Raw genomic sequence first — 18,944 nt, forward strand, 5'->3', positions numbered from 1 at the left:
TATTGTACCAGCAATGTATGAGATTTCTGATTTCTCCACATCCTCACCAATAACTTGTGTTTTCTTTCTTTTTTGGGTTATAACCATCTTAGTGGGTATGAAGTGTTATCTCGTTGTGGTTTTGATTTGCATTTTTATAGTGACTAATGATATCTAGCATCCTTTCATGTGCTTGTTGGCCAATGTATATCTTCTTTGCAGAACTGCCTATTCAAATGCTATATACCTTTTAAAATTGGATTTTAAGTTTAAAAACAGACCCACGCATACATGGTTATATGACTTAGGACAAGGCACCACAGCAATTTAATGAGGGGGAAAGATGGTCTTTGCAAGCAGTAAACTGTGCTGAAACAATTGGATATCCATAAGGAATAACATGAGCATTGGCCACTACTTTATATGATATAAAAAAATTTTAGATGAATTATAAACCAAAAGTTCAAAGGAAGAACAATAAAGCTTCTCTAAAAAATGGTATATCTTTATAAGCATGGAGTAGTGAAAGATTTATTGAAAAGGACACAGGAAAATACTAACCATTAAAAAGAAATAAATTGGACTGTATTTAATAAGAACTTGTTCATCAAAAGATCTTATTAGAGAGCTAAAAGACAAGCCATAAACCAAAGACGACATTTGTGACACATATTATTGACAAAGAATTTGTATATAGAACATGCAAAGAGCTCTATAAATCAATAGAAAAATAAGAAAAGATGAACAGGAATTTCAAAAAAGAGGATATTTGAATGGCCAATAAGTATGTTTGTCATCAGAAAAATAAATATTAAAACCACAACAACATAAAATGCAGACCCACTAAAATTGAAAAGACTGATAATACTAAATGTTGGTGACAATGTGGAACAACTGAAACTCATACATTGCCAGAAGTGTATAGTAGTCAACTACTTTGGGCAAATGTTTGATGTTTCTATTAAAGCCAAATTTACATCTACCTTATAACCCAGCAATTCCACTCCTAGGGTATACCCAAGGGAAATGAGTGCAGATGTCTCCTACCCAACAAAGATATGTAGCATCATGTTCATAGTATCTCTGTTTATAGGAGCCTCATATTGGAAACAACCCAAATGCTCAGTAGTAGAATGGATAAATGTTATTATTTTTATACAGTGGAGTACTAAACTGTAATACAAAAGGACATGCTAATGCTACATAAAACAACATGGTTGATTTTCACAGACACAATATTGGGCAAAAGAATCCAGACACAGAAGAAAATGTATTATATGAGGGCATGTAGATGGAGCAGGTGAAACCAGGCATCATGATAACAAATGGTTATAGTGGTTGTCTCAGGATTTGGGGGAGGGAAGGTGATATTGATGGGGAAGAGAAACAGGAGCTTCCTGTGGTACTGGAATGTTTTGTATTTGATCTGGATGGTTGGTACCTGAGGATGTATCATGATAAAGATTCGTTGATCTATATACATGTTAGGCATTTGCGCTTTACTGTGTACACTTTAGTTTAAAAAGTAATATATAGAGATGCATATATAGAGATTGAGTAAGATAAGTACCATACTTAATCCCAGTTTTTTAATTCAAAACATGCCCTTTACAAGAGATAAGTGAAGGGTGTTGACAAAGGGGAACCAGGATACCTTCTGGGTTTTGTACTACTTCAAAGATCACAAATAAGTCGTAGGAGAAAAAAACCTGCCCTTTCTTCCCCAGAGAGGAAAATCATGATGAGTATTTTGAAAACGAGTTTTAAAGCAAGTGATTCCTCAAAGGTTTTAAGTCCCTGGCCTAACAGTACTTGTGTGGCAACTGCTACAGTGATCCTGGTGGAAATATGGTACATTTGAGATGGTAGAAAGACTTAGAATCACTTCTCTAGAGCATTTCTTCATTGCCATTAAAATTCCTTGCTTTGCCTATTTGTAAGGGTCACTTAACATTTGAGCATGTACATCTATCTCCATAAAATTCAATTATACATACCTATATTGTAGTTTAGTGAACTGTACTTCATAGGTTTTTCTATTTTTATGGGAGTCCAGGGTCAAAAACTAGTGAAAGAGAACAATTAACTCCTGAAATTCTGTTCCATGATTAACTTCATTTTGTATATATGAATTTAAATGTTCTTGGGTCATTAGTATTTTTTTTAAATAATGAATGACAGTGCTGATAGTTTAATTTTATAATTAGTTTTCTGTTGACTAATCAATATGTATTTGAGGGAGTTTTTTTTTTAAGATTAAGGTAAAGCATCTAGTGTATCTTTTATTTTACCATATAGTAGCTAATACAGCGAAGTAGATTAACCCATAATGGTACACGAGGCATCTTAAACTAGTCCCTAGGTGAGTGAGGTTGAGTGGATAATATGAATAATAATAATAGGGGCTATCAGGAAGTATCAGGGCCTTCTGGACTCTCAGATGAATGCAAAGATGGTATTCTTTGGGGAGTGTATCTTCTTCATTCCCTGCCACAGATCTTGTAGGACTAGAATCCTTCAACTGTTAATTCAGATCGAAGTATCTCCCTGTCTGTGACCTGTCCTTAGGGAGAGAAGGAGAGGACATAGGCATGGTGATCTTCAGTCCAGAGCTCTTACTGTTAATGACTTTGGACCCTTATTCCTGCAGCGCACCTCCCTGTTATGTCCTCAATTTGGATTGCTCCAGTGAGGAAAAGATTCTGTTCTTCCTCTGGCACCAATTGGACATTAGCTTCTATTCTTTTTAGCATGTCTCATCTTTATGAGGATAAGCAAAGAGTATTATTGCAATGGTTAGTGAAAGGAATGTTAAAGAAAATGTAGTAAAATAAGTAAAATTGCTGTAAGATAGAGGAATCAAATGTCAGGGGAAATCTGTGCACATAAGCTAGTTGGCACTCATAATAATCATGAAACAAGAGACGTGTCTTTGCTGATACTTAGGAACTCATTGAAAGCCACTTCAGTTAAGTAACCTATTAAGTTGAGAACTGAAATATCTATAAAAGACATAATCTGATTTATGACTCACATACGGACAAGTGCTGCTTTGAGTGTGTACAGAAAGAGTAGTTTCTTCATGCAATCTAAAAATGGTACAAACAGGACAAATACCTGAAATAATATATATTTTTAGTTCTAAGAACAGGAGAACAAGGAAACAGTGCTAATTAATGAAAGAACATGCTTGTAATGGAACAAGATTTATACCGTAGAATTAGGTTATGATACACTCAGTGACTATGAAGCACAGTAAAGAAGTATAAGGAATTATATTAGAACATTTTGCTCTAATGAAACTGAAAAATTATATTTGTTAACAAGGACAGTTTTTGACAGAGAACTTAAGGTTGCTCTATTTACTAATCCTGAAAATGTCCAATATTCTTTTTTAACATGTGTATTAATGTGTGAAATATTAGGGAAACATATTTTTAGGTTATAAGCATTTTCAGTAAAAACTGATGGTGTTTCTGTTATACCAAATTACATTTTCCTTTTTTCATTTGTTTTTTCCCCCTAGGAAACTGACGGGACATTCTTTCCACATGGGCTATAGCATGGCAATTTTGAATGGCATTGTTGCTGCTCTTACTGTAGCATGGTGCCTCATGTAAACCCACAGCGAAGCAATATTTTTGGCAAAACTTATTCATGATTGTTTTGTAATAACAGGGAAGAACATCATTTCATCATTTGTCTACTCAGAAGACCAAGAAACCTGCTGTTATGTGGTTCAGATATGTGTCATATCATCGTCATTATGGAGGACCTTCTTCTTCTTTTTTTTAATGGAGGACCTTCATAAGCACCATTCTAGAACTTAGGCATTGAGAATATCTGAGTATTAAGTTTCAAGTAATTTCTTAAAAATGTAAGATGTTTACCTCGTCTTTTTCTTTTGTGTGCATTGTCCTTATAAATTATAGAAAACATTTTAATGGAATTCAAAAATGAAAACTTGAATATGGGATAATGCTATGTATAATACTACATTTTTGCTAAGAAATACTGAAGACTGTTTAAATGAGATAGAAATACTTCTTATTTATTCATGATATTAGAAAAGCAAACAATGCCTACTACTTCAACATTTTATAGAAGCTACTTTGAAATCAGAATATTTAGTTTTCAGTAGTCATAATCAACAGAAGGTGCATTTATATTTTTTAATGAGGTATAATTCCTTATGGTTTTTTTTATATATTTTCCTACTACATATTGAATTTGTATGTTTTTAAAATTGCTACATCTAGACAAATATATATGTTATTTTTTAGCTGGTGGAAACTTAATACCTACCATTTTAAATAAGTATTTTGTTTTTTTTTAAAAAGCAAAAAACCCACAAAAAACAAACACATTGATCTGAGTTTAAAATTAAGTAAGCCTATTCTAGCAAAAAAAAGTCTGACAAGAAGTAAATTACTTAAGCCATTAAAATATTGAGAAAGTTGAAGTTGTTCACTATTTCTGTTTCCACAGTTGCAACTATTTGTCTTGGTGTGTATATGATTACTCCAACAGAACTGATATTATTTTGTTTTTAATAAATATAAATCTGAAATTTTTATATTTAGAAATGCTTGAACTACTTTGTTTTTAATCTCAAAGATTTAGTTACCAAAATAGAAAAGGTATTTTGATAGTGTATATATGTATAATCTTTTTATATATAGTTTCATAATTTTCATATTTAAGTGTTCTACAGTTGTGTTTGTTTTTTTCATAGTAATTAAACTTAATTGTTCCCACTTCTTTTCTAAATACCTGTTAAGAAAGTCGCTTCAATTTTAGAAAGATGGACTATTTAAAATGCTGTTTTCCCTGGCCATAGAAAAATTTATGTTAGGAAAGTATTGTGTAGCAAAACTACTTATTCAGGCTAAATGGGAAATGAGTATGTGAAGTGTGTTCCTGTTATGTGCTAAGTGTTGTTACTGAGTAAATGATTTAATGATATTTCTAAAAGTCTTAACGCTTTTTTGCTACTCAAACCTTCCATTGGAAATGACAAATGCTGATCTAATTTAAATTATCTGAAGTGGTTAGATTAATATGGGGGAAGGGGTGTGTGTGTATATATACACTTTATATACAAATCCCATGGCTTAAAGTATTCCTTCCAAAATGGTCAAAATGAATTTTTTTCACTCCTTGCCTGCCTTCACACCCTCTCCCAGCTCTTCCATTGCAATTGAACGTGCAGGTAACAAAATTAGTCTTTCTCTCTCCACCGTTCCAAACCTCCCCCGCCCACCCAATTTGGATAGCTCCTTCCAGATTCTTTGAGTCCTATGACTAAGAAAAATATTACAGTATACCCTCTTTATGTAGGTATCTATAAGATATTATATGTATACATGATATAAATATATATAGGTGTGTCTATCTGTAAGGTGTTTCTTCTGGAACCCAATTTTGTCTGGACTAGCACTCCTCTTGGGAGGTTCCTCTCTCCAGTTCGTCACAGGGTCCAAATATAAACCATCCTACTTCCATAGCAGAGTGATTGAGTAAGGATAGGTATATAACCAAAGCTGGGTCAATCCTAGCTTCTCATCTCTCAGTGATTGCAGCAGGAGTGGCAGAAAAATTAGATTTCAGTGAAGACCTTTTGCTGGTTTACAGAGAACTGTCTTCTCATTATATCCTTACTTGGGAGAGAGAGAGGGCCAGCTATCCTCTTAAAATGATACTAATTTCATTATAGGGCCTCCACCCTCATGACGTAATTACCTCCCAAAGCACTACCCCCTAATACTATCTTATTAGGGCGTAAAGTTTCAACAAATGAATTCAAGGAGGGGTTAAATCTGCAGTCCATAAAAAATATCCAATATCAGAAGTAGGTTTTTGAAAAGATAGATTTCTAGTAAAACATTTTAAAAGAGATCTTCTGCATTTGTCTATTTTTCCATTTCTGCTCTGTTCTTGATTGTATCAGAGCCCTATATTGCAAGCAACAGAAACCATCTGGCTAACTTAGGGAAAAGGGAATTTAATGGAAGGATATCCAGTGGCTCTCAGGACTGGTGGGCAGGAACCAGGAGAGTACTAGAGGAGAAAAATACTCAAGGAGGGGACTTTTTGGTATGACAGCCTGGCCAGGATGATCTAATGAATCATTCCTGTCATTTGTTCTCGTTTCTTGCAAGATCAGCTAAGGGCTTGGAGTCCTTGGAGAGAGTGCACAATTGACCAAGATTGGGTTATGTGCCTACTGTTTTGGCTTCTGTAATTGAGGGTAGCATCTGGACTTCTTTGGGGATGGGTGAACGGGTAGACAAATGTTCTCTGCACTTCACTCTTGGCTGTTCAGTTTCCACACCCATACTGTTCCTTTTATACTTAAATTTCCAAATGTGCTCATGCCTAACAATGCAGCTATCATTTACTACATTCAAGACCCAGGCCTTCAGGCCATGTTCATTTTTCTAGTTTTACCACATTATCATTGATCTACAAATTACACTGAACTCTGTGTGTGTGTGCGTGTGTGTGTGTGTGTGTGTGTGTGAGAGAGAGAGAGAGAGAGAGGGAGAGAGAGAGAGGAGCATGAGTGGGGAGGAGCAGAAGGAGAGGGAGAGAGACCATCTTAAGCAGGCTCCATGCCTGGCACAGAGCCTGACTCGGGGCTTGATGTCATGACCCTGAGTCAGACACTCAACCAACTGAGCCACCCAGGTGCCCCCTGAACAGTCATTTTAATACTTACTAACACAAACAACAGGAAAAGATGGGAAATTTGTTAAAATAACATGTTATATATGATAGCAAGAAAATATAGGTGGGAGTTACTGTTTTATTTAAGCACCTAGTCATGAGACTTTACTTCTTCTGCATCTGTTCTTTTATTTTTGTCTTGGCTGCTACCTTGACCAATTAGGTTTCTTCCCTAATAGAGTGACCAAGTTTATTTTAGACAGGTCTAAGCTCTTGTTTCTTTTACCACCAAATACGGTAATACAAGAACACAGCACAGAAAATCTTGTTTTTCCTCTCTACTCTTCCCTGCTCTTATGTGTGACAGCAACTGTATTATAAAGTTAAAACATCCCAACTAACATGGCAACCCTCTTTTTTGTCAGATTACCTAGTGGCATAAAGAATCCAAAATTACCATGTGGCAGTTTGAACTTCCAGTTATTTTCAGCTGATTTCTTTTGAATTCTTAAATATTAGAGTCTAGAGTCAGAGAAACAAAAAGCAAAAACCTTATGAGAGGGTGATTGGGTGTAATAGTGAGAAGCTTCTTAGTTCTTGGAGCTTATATAGGAATAGGAGAAATAGCATTAAAAATCAGTTGTTGGATATAAATATACACTGCATTTGGAAAGACCCCAAATTCTAGTGCTATCTCTCGGTTGGCTTCATAACTAAGTCTTCAGGAACTTTATCTTACCTCTTCTGTGTAATAAGTTCCTTGGCCAGAGCAATGTTCTGTGGGAATCCATGACAATGTATAAATTATTTAGTAAATCCATAAATGGTGGTGCTGCCAGAAGTATCACAGATAAAAGCAAAACTAAAACATTACCTCTTCTAATGGGATTAGTTGGCTACCAGGTAGCTGGCTGACACATACCCACCCCCCAAAATATGATACCAGTAGAAGGGGTCTTGGAAAAGAGAAGTGGAGGAGGGTGAGGGAGAGGGGGGAGCAGTAGTCAGAAAAGCCTGTGAAAGTGTGGTTCTGTGTGTATACTGCATCCTGGCACTTTGTTTATACTTTCATTTAGCACCGGCTTGACAAGATGCCAACATTTGCAGAAAACTTGTCTATGTAATTATTCAGAGTCTTATTCACAATGTGAGCTTTGCTGTGAGTATTAACATAGCTCAGAAATAGTCTCACATTCTGGATCCACTTTAAGAGATCCATCTATATACTCCTTCCAGCCTTTCTTAAGTTGACACTAATCATTTTCCAAGCCCTTGAGAATCCAGCCAAACCCCATGTTCACTTTCCATGAATATACATAATCTTATTTCATACCGTATCTCTTCAGGCCAAGGAGAAAATGAACTGCTCAAAGTTCTGCTCCCTAGGAGGATTTCCCTTTCCTGCCCTTTGCTGTGACCCATGAACAGGGGGTTTAATGCTCCCCACCACCTCGTTTGTGGCAGGTAGTAACATAACACACACAACCACCTGTAAGGCAAGCTGGAATTTTTTTTCCAACATCGGTTATCCATATGGAGCTCTCATGAGGCCAAAGTTGTGAATTGAATGAAAAGAGGCAGCATGGCAGGGGAGCATACTGGGAATGTGATCACTCAACTTACTCATGCCTTTAGGACTGGCTCAGGACACTTTTCCTGGATGATAGAACACAAAGGATGCACTTAGGTCAGTGATTCTCAACTGAGTGCAACTTGCTTTTCAGGGGTAAAATTTAGCCATTTTATTAAATATTTAACAATGTTTAGAGACATTTTTGATTGTCAAAATTGCAGGGTGCTACTGGCAGCTAGTTGATCAGAAGCCAGGGATGGTGCTAAACATCCACAATGCTCAGGACAGCTCCCCACAACAAAAAGCAATTTGGGCCCAAATATCAATAGTGCCAAGGTTGAGAATCTCTGATTTATATTTATGTCTAGATGAGCTGAATAACATCCTGTTCAGAATGGACCACCAGGATCAGGGTTACCTGGAGTTCCAAGATCAGGGTTCATTCTCCAAAAAGCCAGATAAAATGAGCTGTTTCTCAAGAGCGAAGAATTAATTAGCCTAAGAGGACTTGTCTGTGTGCCAGTACCCACTGGACCTCTGGCTGGCAAGGTCTGTCACAGACACTAGGCATTAACTGCAATAGTCTTGTATATTATTCAAGTTTCCCACATAATACTACTTCCAGTCAAAGAATTCACTAAAAAAATGCACCCACAAAACATTTTCTTCCCATCTCTATATGCTGCCTGTTTTGTACTGATGGGAGAAAGGCTTCCGTAAAGATTTATACAACAATGCTATTGTTGAATTGGAAACTGGGACCCCATTTGGCCATTTCAAGTTCCTTAAAGCACTGGGCACTGATAAAATGGATGTCAAGGTGCTGGAGTGGTTGATAATCCACCAAGGGGAAATCAAGTTACTGCTACACAATGAGTATGGACAAAACCCAGAGGCCCTGAGTTTCTTCCTTCTTAGACTCTCAAGTTAGAAGATCTCAACAACCTTACATAGACAGGGGCTCAAATTTCTTAGGAATGAGGTTTTAGTTAACCTCACTGGATAAAAAAAACCTACACATGTTAAGAATTCTGGCTGCAAGTCAAGGGAACATGGAATAGATAATGGACAAAATAAATTCATAAATACTATCTAGGGTTTCATGACCAGTTTCAAAAACAAAGAGCTATATAGCCTCTACCTATTTTCCTTTCTATGGCATGTGTGTATTTTAACCAAATTTAGCTTTTTTCTGTTTCTTCCATTGTTGCATATAGGATTTTTGACATTGACTAACTACAATGTGGTGCATAGATTGCAGAATATTGTGAATGGGATTACTATAGAACTGAGGAGGAAGGGACATTCCTGAGATCCTGGATATGGAACTGAATACAGTAACCTATGAGACTTGATTGCCATCCTGTGAGGAAGGGTGCATTCTCAGTTGAATGAGAAATAGTTGTACTATGTTAGGTGGGATAATTTTTTGAAGTATGATCATGGGAAATTGTGGCTATGTGTATATTGGGCAGGCAAAGGAGTGGACACTAGTGGGTATTTTGTCATTTATTGACCGCTTAGCCCCACAACCCATTTTTATTTTGGGAGAATTCCTTGTTATGTGTTTGTGGGAGGCAAGGCTCCACATTACATTAGAGAAGGCTGAGATTAGATATTTTCTTTCTCTCGAACTGGTTTGTATGTAACCTTGGTGCCTACCACTTGTATGCTCCTGCCCAAGTTTTGAATTGTGAATGAATGACGCTATAACAGAAAGCTTACAAATATTGTTGAGCCATTCTGTTGCAGTGGCCATGGTTTCTAGCGGTGTTCAATAGTGATTGGGCCAGTAATAGAATTCTAACCAGGCTGTTTTGAAGCTTATCTCAGCTATAATCTCTGCTATCAAGCTTTCCTTGGTTTCTGTTATTCTTTGATCCTGGGGTTTTTGGCCTTTCCCTCAGTTCTGTGAGCTACTCCCTAATCTTACAATAAAATTACTTAATTCTTACCTAGTTAAAATTAGATTCTGATGTTTAAGATCAAGAACCAAGAATTCATCATATATCAACTTTTCACCACCACCTGTCCACAAAGCTTTAAAAAACTTTATTCTACAGTGATATCTGCCACCTGGATTCATTGCTTTTACTACTAATTTTAAAAACTGTCATATATTCTCCAGCCTTATTATTTTATAATGACTCATCTTCCTAAAGAGTCTTTTAGACTCTTTTTAATGTACACAATACTTGGGCTGAAGCTTACACACAGCAGGTGCTCAGTAATTGTCTATGACATTTATTGAACATTTAATCTGCATAGAATTACAAAGTGGTATAAAGAAAAATGATAAATAATTTTTGAAGAATTGACCTCAGATCTTGTGTAACTTATATAAATAGACATTAAGAAAATTTACTTCAAACACATGAGTGTTTCCTACACTGGTACAAAAAAAAAATCTTTGTGTATAATATTGAAATTTAAAATATATATATAAGAAAGGCTAAAAGGAATGTATAAATGTGATTTTTTAAAATATATTCTTGGATTTCTTTAGATCTAGACCATTTGCACTGCCATTGGATTTAGCAGAGAGGTGGTATAATTAAAGGCTAATCAAAATGTAATTTGTTTAGATTTTCATTAATTAAAATATCAGAACGACCTCCATAGTAAAGTAGTCTTAAATATTAAGTCACTGGGATAAAGACCTAAATTATACAAAACTCTAGGTCATTGCTCTGAGTTAAGAGGTATCAAGCAATACAAGATGGTTTGTCAAACATCAGTGCTTAGATTGGTAATATTTTTTTTTTACTTGTAATCTGAAGAAGTTGTGTACAACAAAATTTCCAAATTCACAATGATACTGAACTCTCCTACTGGAATTTAGAAGAAACTCTGTTAAGAATATCCCAGAAAGACATAGAAATAGGCAGAACAATGACATATTTGATAGTGGACAACTTGGTAACATTATGGGAAAAAGGGCACCTGAGTGGTGCAGTTGGTTAAGTGCCCAACTCTTGGTTTCGGCTTAGGTCATGATCTCAGGGTCGTGAGATCAAGACCTGAGACCGGCTGTGCACTCAGAATGTAGTCCACTTGAGATTCTCTCTCCCTCTCCCTCTGCCCCTCCCACTCATGCATGCTCTTGCTCTCTATACAGTAAATTAATAAATCTTTAAAAAGAAGAATTATGGGAGGCACCTGGGTGGCACAGCGGTTGAGCGTCTGCCTTTGGCCCAGGGCGTGATCCCGGCGTTCTGGGATCGAGCCCCACATCAGGCTCCTCCGCTGGGAGCCTGCTTCTTCCTCTCCCACTCCCCCTGCTTGTGTTCCCTCTCTCGCTGGATGTCTCTCTCTCTGTCAAATAAATAAATAAAATCTTAAAAAAAAAATAAAAATAAAAAAATAAAAATAAAAAGAAGAATTATGGGAAAAAATGGGTATATAAGGGACCACCAGGAAAAGTGTTACAAATTGAAATACATACTTTGAATTAAACTTCTGTCCTCTACTAAAGAAAAAGTCAGAAATGTTTCAAACCCTTGCTGAAAAGATGGACCAAAATTGAGTGTAAGAAGTCCCCAGTTTGAAAAGTTTAAGCTTAAAAGTGTGGGGGGGGAGGGGATAGTCACTAGTGGTTTATTAAATCATAAAGGATTAGAATTTAAATGGGTGTCTGCAATTCCCAATATATAAAAATAATAAACGATCCTTAGAGCTCATGTGATAGTTTTAGAAGGAAAAAATTCCTCAGTGCATTTCAAACTTAGGATATAGAGTTTCTACCTATAGATAGTGCGGGCTAAAAATCTAGGTAGCTTTGGGAAAGGTTTATGAGACCATGAATGATGAGTGGTGCAGTTTTTGAAGGTAGAATGTTTCAGAGATATAATTAATTTTCTGGGAAAAGTTCTGAAAAGTAACCAAGAGTTGTTTTGTGTAACCACTATGAAAGAGCACTGAACTGCATGGGAATTGCTGACATTTACCCTGGCAGCCTTTTCTTTCCAACAAAACTTAACACCTCTTCCAGTACCATACTCCCTGTTTCTCTCTCTCTCCTCAGAAATCAATATTGTTCTACACTTACTTACATGGAATTAACTGCTGAGATGGGCCCATTTTGGACTCACTGAAATCGTATTTTCCTTCTCTTTAGAGAAGACTGCAAGGCCAACCACTTAGTGGCTTTGGGTCAGCCCCAGAATGGACCTGGACAATCAGTTCAGTATTATATGTCAGAGAAGATATGAATTCCTTTTTTTTTTTTTTAAGATTTTATTTATTGTTTGAGGGGCGCCTGGGTGGCACAGCGGTTAAGCGTCTGCCTTCGGCTCAGGGCGTGATCCTGGCGTTGTGGGATCCAGCCCCACATCAGGCTCCTCCGCTATGAGCCTGCTTCTTCCTCTCCCACTCCCCCTGCTTGTGTTCCCTCTCTTGCTGGCTGTCTCTTCTCTGTCGAATAAATAAATAAAATCTTTAAAAAAAAAATAAAAATAAAAAAATAAAAAAAGATTTTATTTATTGTTTGAGAGAGAGAGCAGGAGGAGGGAAAGAAGCCAACTCCCCACTGAGCAGGGAGCCTGATGTGGGGCTCGATCCCAGGACCCTGAGATCATGAACCGATCCAAAGGCAGAGGCTTAACTACTGAGCCACCCAGGCACCCTGAAGACATGAATTCCTAAGAGCAGTTCAAAATTAAAAACAAAATCCTGACTTCCCACTCCCCCAACTCCCAGCTTTTGTAGGTGTTGGCTTTGTTGCTGAAAGTTTAACTTTTTAACTACCATTTAAAATTCTGTCAGCACAATTTATGTATCAAAAAGATAGGACTTTATGTATCTGTATTTTAGCTAGATACTGAGAAAGTAATTACTACTTCTAGGCAAGTTATAATCATTTATAATTCTTAGTGCTGTACAAACCTGCCTAAGGTGAAAGTCAGTATGCTGAATCTAAAAGTGTAATGAGACTATAATTTTCCATTTTACATTAAATACAACTAGTGCTTACATTGTTCGATGTTACAAGTTCATATTGATATAAAATATAGAGTGCATGACATTTATTTTATATCAGTTTTTATATAAAATTACACTTTCAGATTGAGCAAATTTCCATTTGTATTCAGGTTTGAAGAAACAATTAAAATGAGAATCATACTTTTAAGTGTCCTATAGGCATCTGATAAGAAAAATTTCATAAAACTGATAGGATAGTTTTATTTTTTATTGTTTTTATTTTTGTTTTTAAGATTTTATTCATTTTAGAGAGAGAAAGCATGAGCATGGGGGGAAGGTGCAGAGGGAGAGGGAGAAGCAGACTCCCTGCAGAGCAGGGAGTCCTGTGCGAGGCTCGATCCCAGGACCCTGAGATCACGACCTGAGCCAAAGGCAAATGCTTAACCAGCTGAGCCACCTAGGTGCCCCCTTTTTAATTGCTTTTAAAGATTTATTTATTTATTTTAGAGAGCTTGCATGTTTCGTGTGGAGGGAGGGGCAGAGGGAGAGAATCTTCAAGCAGACCCTGCTGATCTAGGAGCAGGAGGCAGGGCTTGATCTCAGGACTCAGGAGATCATGACCCCTGAGATCACAACCTGAGCCAAAACCAAGAGTCAGATGCTTAACCAACTGAGCCACCCATGTGCCCCATGATAGAATGGTTTTAGATCGAAGGACCCACTAGAGTGAATCTTAGAAAAGTTTTCTTAAAAAACTTTCTTGATAAACAAATTTTTATACTTCACCTAATGGCAGTTAGAAGTCTACAGAGACAAAAAGAATCATGGATGTGTGTTTTATAAATCAAAATCATTAATAGTTCCTATTTGTTTCCCAGTAAGAACTTAATTTTTACTTTGTAGAAGTGTCTCAGAAGTAAAATTAGTGAAGAGAAATTAGTTTTTCATAGAAAAAAAATCTTAGATAAGAAATTTAAATAAATTTAGTAGTTTATTGCTATCCAAAACAGGCAGATAGTCCTCCAATCTAACAATTAAATTCTTAAACAATTGGAAATTTCTTAGTATTTAAAACATTAATCTTAAGCATATAGGTAATACAAAGTCTATGACCCCCCCCACCATGGAATGTGAATAGTGAAACCAAAGGACAAGTTTTTAAAATGCATTGTAGCAAAGCTCTTATTATAATGTGTTATGTTTATTAATATATTCCTATATTAAGGGAATTTTTTTGATAATATAAGAAGAAAAAATATGTAGTAAATGGCTGGACGTTGATACCATGAAGCTAGAGGGGTATAGGAGTGCTAAAATTATAAGACATACTCCTTCCTGGTTGACTATCTGAAGGCCTGGTAGGAACAATCCAATGAGTGACTAATGAAACCTTCAGTCTGGCAATATATCAAGAGTTCTGATCTCCCAGTTTCATTTCTGGGGCTTTTCCCTAAATAAGTAATATAAAACACAGAAAATTCCTCTATACACCAATGAAATCCTTCACAGCAAATAAGTTGTATTAGGAAATAATGGAAGCAAACTAAAAGATCATTAACATGGTACAGAAACAGTGGAATATTGCACAGCATTAAAAAAGATGGCTATCAAGAGGAGTAGCAGGAAATATTCTTATAATCTTAAAAAGTAAGACACAGAGGTGTATAAAGCTGAGTTTCAACTATGTAAAATAAGTACAGAAAGAAGATATGAAGGACATTCATTGAAATACTGTCAGGTTTTCCCTGAGCAGTTAAATCGGTAGTCATTTTCTTTATGGATTTCTACACTGTGTAAATTTTCAGTAAATGTATATTATTTCATAATTAGAAAATGTAAAACTTTTAAAAATAAGAATAGTATTTAGCTATATATAGTTTTTTGTGAGGATTAAATAAGATACTAGATGTGAAATTCTCTGGGACATTTTAAGTATTGCCTTAGAAATGCAAATAGGAGAAAGGGTCATTTCCCTATCTAGCAATGAGGGTTCTTGTATTGTCAGGAAATAGTAACAAAAATTCTTGCATGCTGCACAGAATCAAATCCTGTCACTCTAATTATACACATTTTCAGGAATATTAATTGAAGAATTATTTTAATAGTGAACAGCAGGAAACAACCTAAATGATCACGACACAAGATTAAATATATTTTGTTCATTTACACAATGGAATACTAGGCAGTCATTAAAAAGGATGAGATAGCTATGTAGGCATTAAAAATGAAGATGTCCATATATAGCTTTAAGTGAAAGCTAAATTGCAAAATAGGATTAGTGTATAATCCCGGCTTTATCAAAGACAAAATAAAATGAGGAAAAAAATCCTATATTTAATAGGCCTGATACAGTAGTCTTAAGGGGATAAACAGGTGACATGGCAGTTTCTGATATAAAAATCAGAAAAACACTCTGGCTCAAGGGCCCAAATGTATTTAAGATTTTTAACTTTAAAATCAGCATAATCTAGGTATCTTTACTTCTAGTATTACAAGACCGCAGTAATTTATTAAGATTAAAATATCTGTCAAGACTTCTGGGTGCAGATTAAGGAAGTACACTTGGGCTACTACTTTATTACACAATGCTATGTAATCTCTCAGAAACAAATACTGAAATACAAAGGTCTCAGAATATTCTCCCTGAAAAGAGTGTTTTTATTTGGCTGAGGCCTTGGGCCATGTTGTACCAGTTTGACAAGATAAATTCATTCTAATGACGTGACTTAGGGTAAATGCCTGTTTTTGTTCTGAGATGGGAGGGGCTGGAATCTGAGTAGCTGTGGTTGGTCACACAGGCACTGCACACATACATGACTGAACCCTAATAAAAACCCTGCACACCAAGGCTCAAGTGGGTGTCCCTGGTTGGCAGTATTTCACCTGTGTTGTCACATGTGTTGGGAGAATTAAGCATGTCCCCATGCAACTCTACCAGGAGGGGACACTTGAAATTATGCCTGGTTTCTCCTGGCCTTTGCTTCATGTGCATTTCCCTTCATTGATTTCAATCTGTATCCTTTCACTTTACTAAACTATAAACCTGAGTATAATAGCCTTTGAGTCCTGTGAGTCCCAGCAATCACCAAGCCTGAGGTTCATCTTAGGAACCCTGAAAATTTGTCAAAAGATACAGTTACTCTTCTCTTCCTGGGACCTACATAAATGTTAAAGCCTGACCCATAGACACCTGCCCATAGGTCCTCAATTTGAGGACGCTAGCTAGCAGTGGAAAGTGATTTAAACCTTCTCTTTGCATAGGTGAGGAAATTAAGGATGAGAAGAAATTCTAGCCAGTGACCTCTAAGCATCTGGATGTCAACCCAGGTTGACGCTAGGTTGATTGTTCTTTACATTCTCACCACAGGAGACTGGAATAATTCTCTGGCTGTGTAAATGGGTAAGGGCAGTTTAGCTTGCAGCTGGTCTGTGGTGGCACTGTGCTGCTCTCTCCAGGTCACCTGGAGCCATAGTACTGACCCTTGACCAGCATGGGAATAGAATACGCTCGCTAGTGATTTGCCATTATAAATTTGCCAAACGTGATGACAGAGCAACAGATATTTATTTTGTCACAGTTCGGGGAGCCAGAGGTTCAAAATCAAGGTCCTGGTAGGGCCACACTCCCTTTGAAGGCTCATGGGGAGAATTCTTCCTTTCCTGCTCCTGGTGGTTCCTGGATTTGTTGGCTTACAGATGCATCACTCCAATTTCTTTCCCTCTTTGTGTCCTCTACTGTCTCTTATAAGGACATTTTTATTGGATTTAGGGCTCCAATCAAGTGTGATCTCCTCTTAATCCTTCCCTTAATTATATCTGCAAACACCTTGCCTCCAAATAAGGTGACATCGTGGACATGAATTTGGGGTGAACACTTTGAACCCACTACACTCAGCTTCCCTGAGACCAAGATATCTCTCATTCTGGTGGTTTGCATTCTGGAGCTGAAGTATGGTCTACCTGAAAGAGAGGACCTGAAACAGTGCCTAGACGTTCTGGATGTCCCTCATGTTTTCCTTTGCTTTCTTGCTCCTGCTGCTATGTTTGCTTTGCCTGATGTAAATATTGTATACCTTGTTAGAGAATCCCAGGAGTGCTTTCAATGTTCTTACCCAGTATAAATTGTTGTAGTTTTGTTTTTATTATTTTTAGTTTTTTATTTTCCCAATGAAGTCACCTTTATTGTGAATCTTTCCTATTTCGGCATTTGTGAATTATGAAACCTATCGCCAGTTCTGGTCAGCCGCATAGGAGCTATGTGGCATTCAGCAAATCATTTGAACCTCAGATTCCTGAACTAAGAAGTAATTTATATAAGCCTAGATGATCTTTGAGTTTCTATTTCATATTAGTTCTCCCTCTGAGAAGCAGTGTCAAGAAAGAATTAGGAGTGCAAGAAATGTATTAGGGTAAATGCCTATGAAAGGTAAAGGGTGAAGGAGCAGGAGTAAGGAGAAAGAAGATACCATCTGAGAGGAAGAGGGGAGAGGAAGGAGGTTTCGTTAGTAATCGTCAGACTTCAGTGCAGCTCTGACAAAGTCCCAGGGAGTCCCAGAACAAAGATTGCCCATTAGAAGTGTCCTGCAATGGCTGACTTCAGTACCCTGCCATGTCATTGGCTAGATGCAGCCCAGGAAGAGTGTAGTCTCAGTTGGACCGCTGCTCTGGATCCCAAAGTTAACTGGTGGGAATCCGGTAACTACAACTCTTAAAACAAGGTCTATCTTTAAGCAAGAGCTGAATGATATACGTCTAGAACTGTCGCAGTACCAATATCTATAATTCTTAGATTATGACCAGTATGATTACATGTTTGTGTCCTCCTTTCCCCCGAATTCCTATGTTGGAGCTCTAACCCCCCAGTGTGATGATATTAGGAGGTAGGCTTTTTGGGAGGTAATTAGGTTTAGATGAGGTTATGAGGATGGGGCCCCCATGATGGGATTAGTGTGTCTTTTTTATAAGAAAGAAACCAGAGCTCGATCCCTCAGTTCTGTGAGGATAGAATGAGAAAATGGCTGTCTGCAAACTAGGAAGAGGGCCCTCACTAGACACTGAATCTGCCAGCACCCTGATCTCAGACTTCCCAGTCTCCAGAAGTGTGAGAAATTTTGTTCTTTAAGCCACCCAGTCTGTGGTATCTTGTTAGAGCAACCCGAACTAAGACAAAAATGATTCCTCATTCTCTTTACGGGGGGTGTGGGACTTTTCCTCAATTTCAGTCAGTTTCACTCAATTTGAGAGCCATAGGCCAGGTCTGCTGGGAAGCTGTGTTATGAATGTCCCTGTTTGTTTCAGCCCGCTCCCCAGCATCATGTGATGCAGATTTCTTTTCCTTCTCTCTCATGCTCCATGTGTCCTCTCACTCTGAAGTTCCATCCACCTCCCTTCTTTTCTTCTGCCAGCAATATGGTAGGCAGTTGTGCAAGGTTGGCGGCTCCACTGCAGCCTCTCCTTTTGCAAAGCAGTGCTTCTTAGCCTCGGCTGTGGACTGGAATCACCTGGGGACCTTCAAAAACGTTTGTCCAATGCTCACAGCATGCCCCGGGTCAAGTAAATCAGAATCTCTGGGGGTGGAACCAGACATAAATATGTTTTAAGAATCTTTAGGTGGTCCAATGGGCAGGCAAGGTTAGAAGCATTGCTGCAAAGGATCATAGCCCAGGGGAGCGAAGCAGCACAGGCTAAATTAGTGAAAACACCCCAGTGGCAGTATTTTCTTTCCTTCTTAAAGAGACCTATAACTGTTTTTCTTACTTGCTTTTTGAATTAGAAATAAAGGACATTAGTTTGATTCAAAAAA

At 37.3% G+C, this 18,944-nt stretch overlaps 1 protein-coding gene across 2 annotated transcripts in view; it reads left to right on the forward strand.

The window, feature by feature from the left end:
* ARL6IP6 (ARF like GTPase 6 interacting protein 6) overlaps window positions 1–18,944 on the forward strand; it is a 154,240-nt gene that overhangs the window by 30,718 nt on the left and 104,578 nt on the right. The window contains exon 4 of one of the 2 annotated variants that reach the window (XM_045781848.2): window positions 3,506–4,944. The exons of the other annotated variant lie outside the window; for it this stretch is intronic. Coding sequence (XP_045637804.1) covers window positions 3,506–3,599 — 94 coding nt within the window. The 3' untranslated portion in view covers window positions 3,600–4,944. Of the gene's footprint in view, window positions 1–3,505; window positions 4,945–18,944 lie in introns of those variants that run through there. 2 annotated transcript variants of the gene reach the window in all.

This window comes from Ursus americanus, chromosome 1, assembly GCF_024610735.1.
Source record: "Ursus americanus isolate L20-20 chromosome 1, mUrsAme1.1.p, whole genome shotgun sequence".
Classification (NCBI taxonomy): Eukaryota; Metazoa; Chordata; class Mammalia; order Carnivora; family Ursidae; genus Ursus; species Ursus americanus.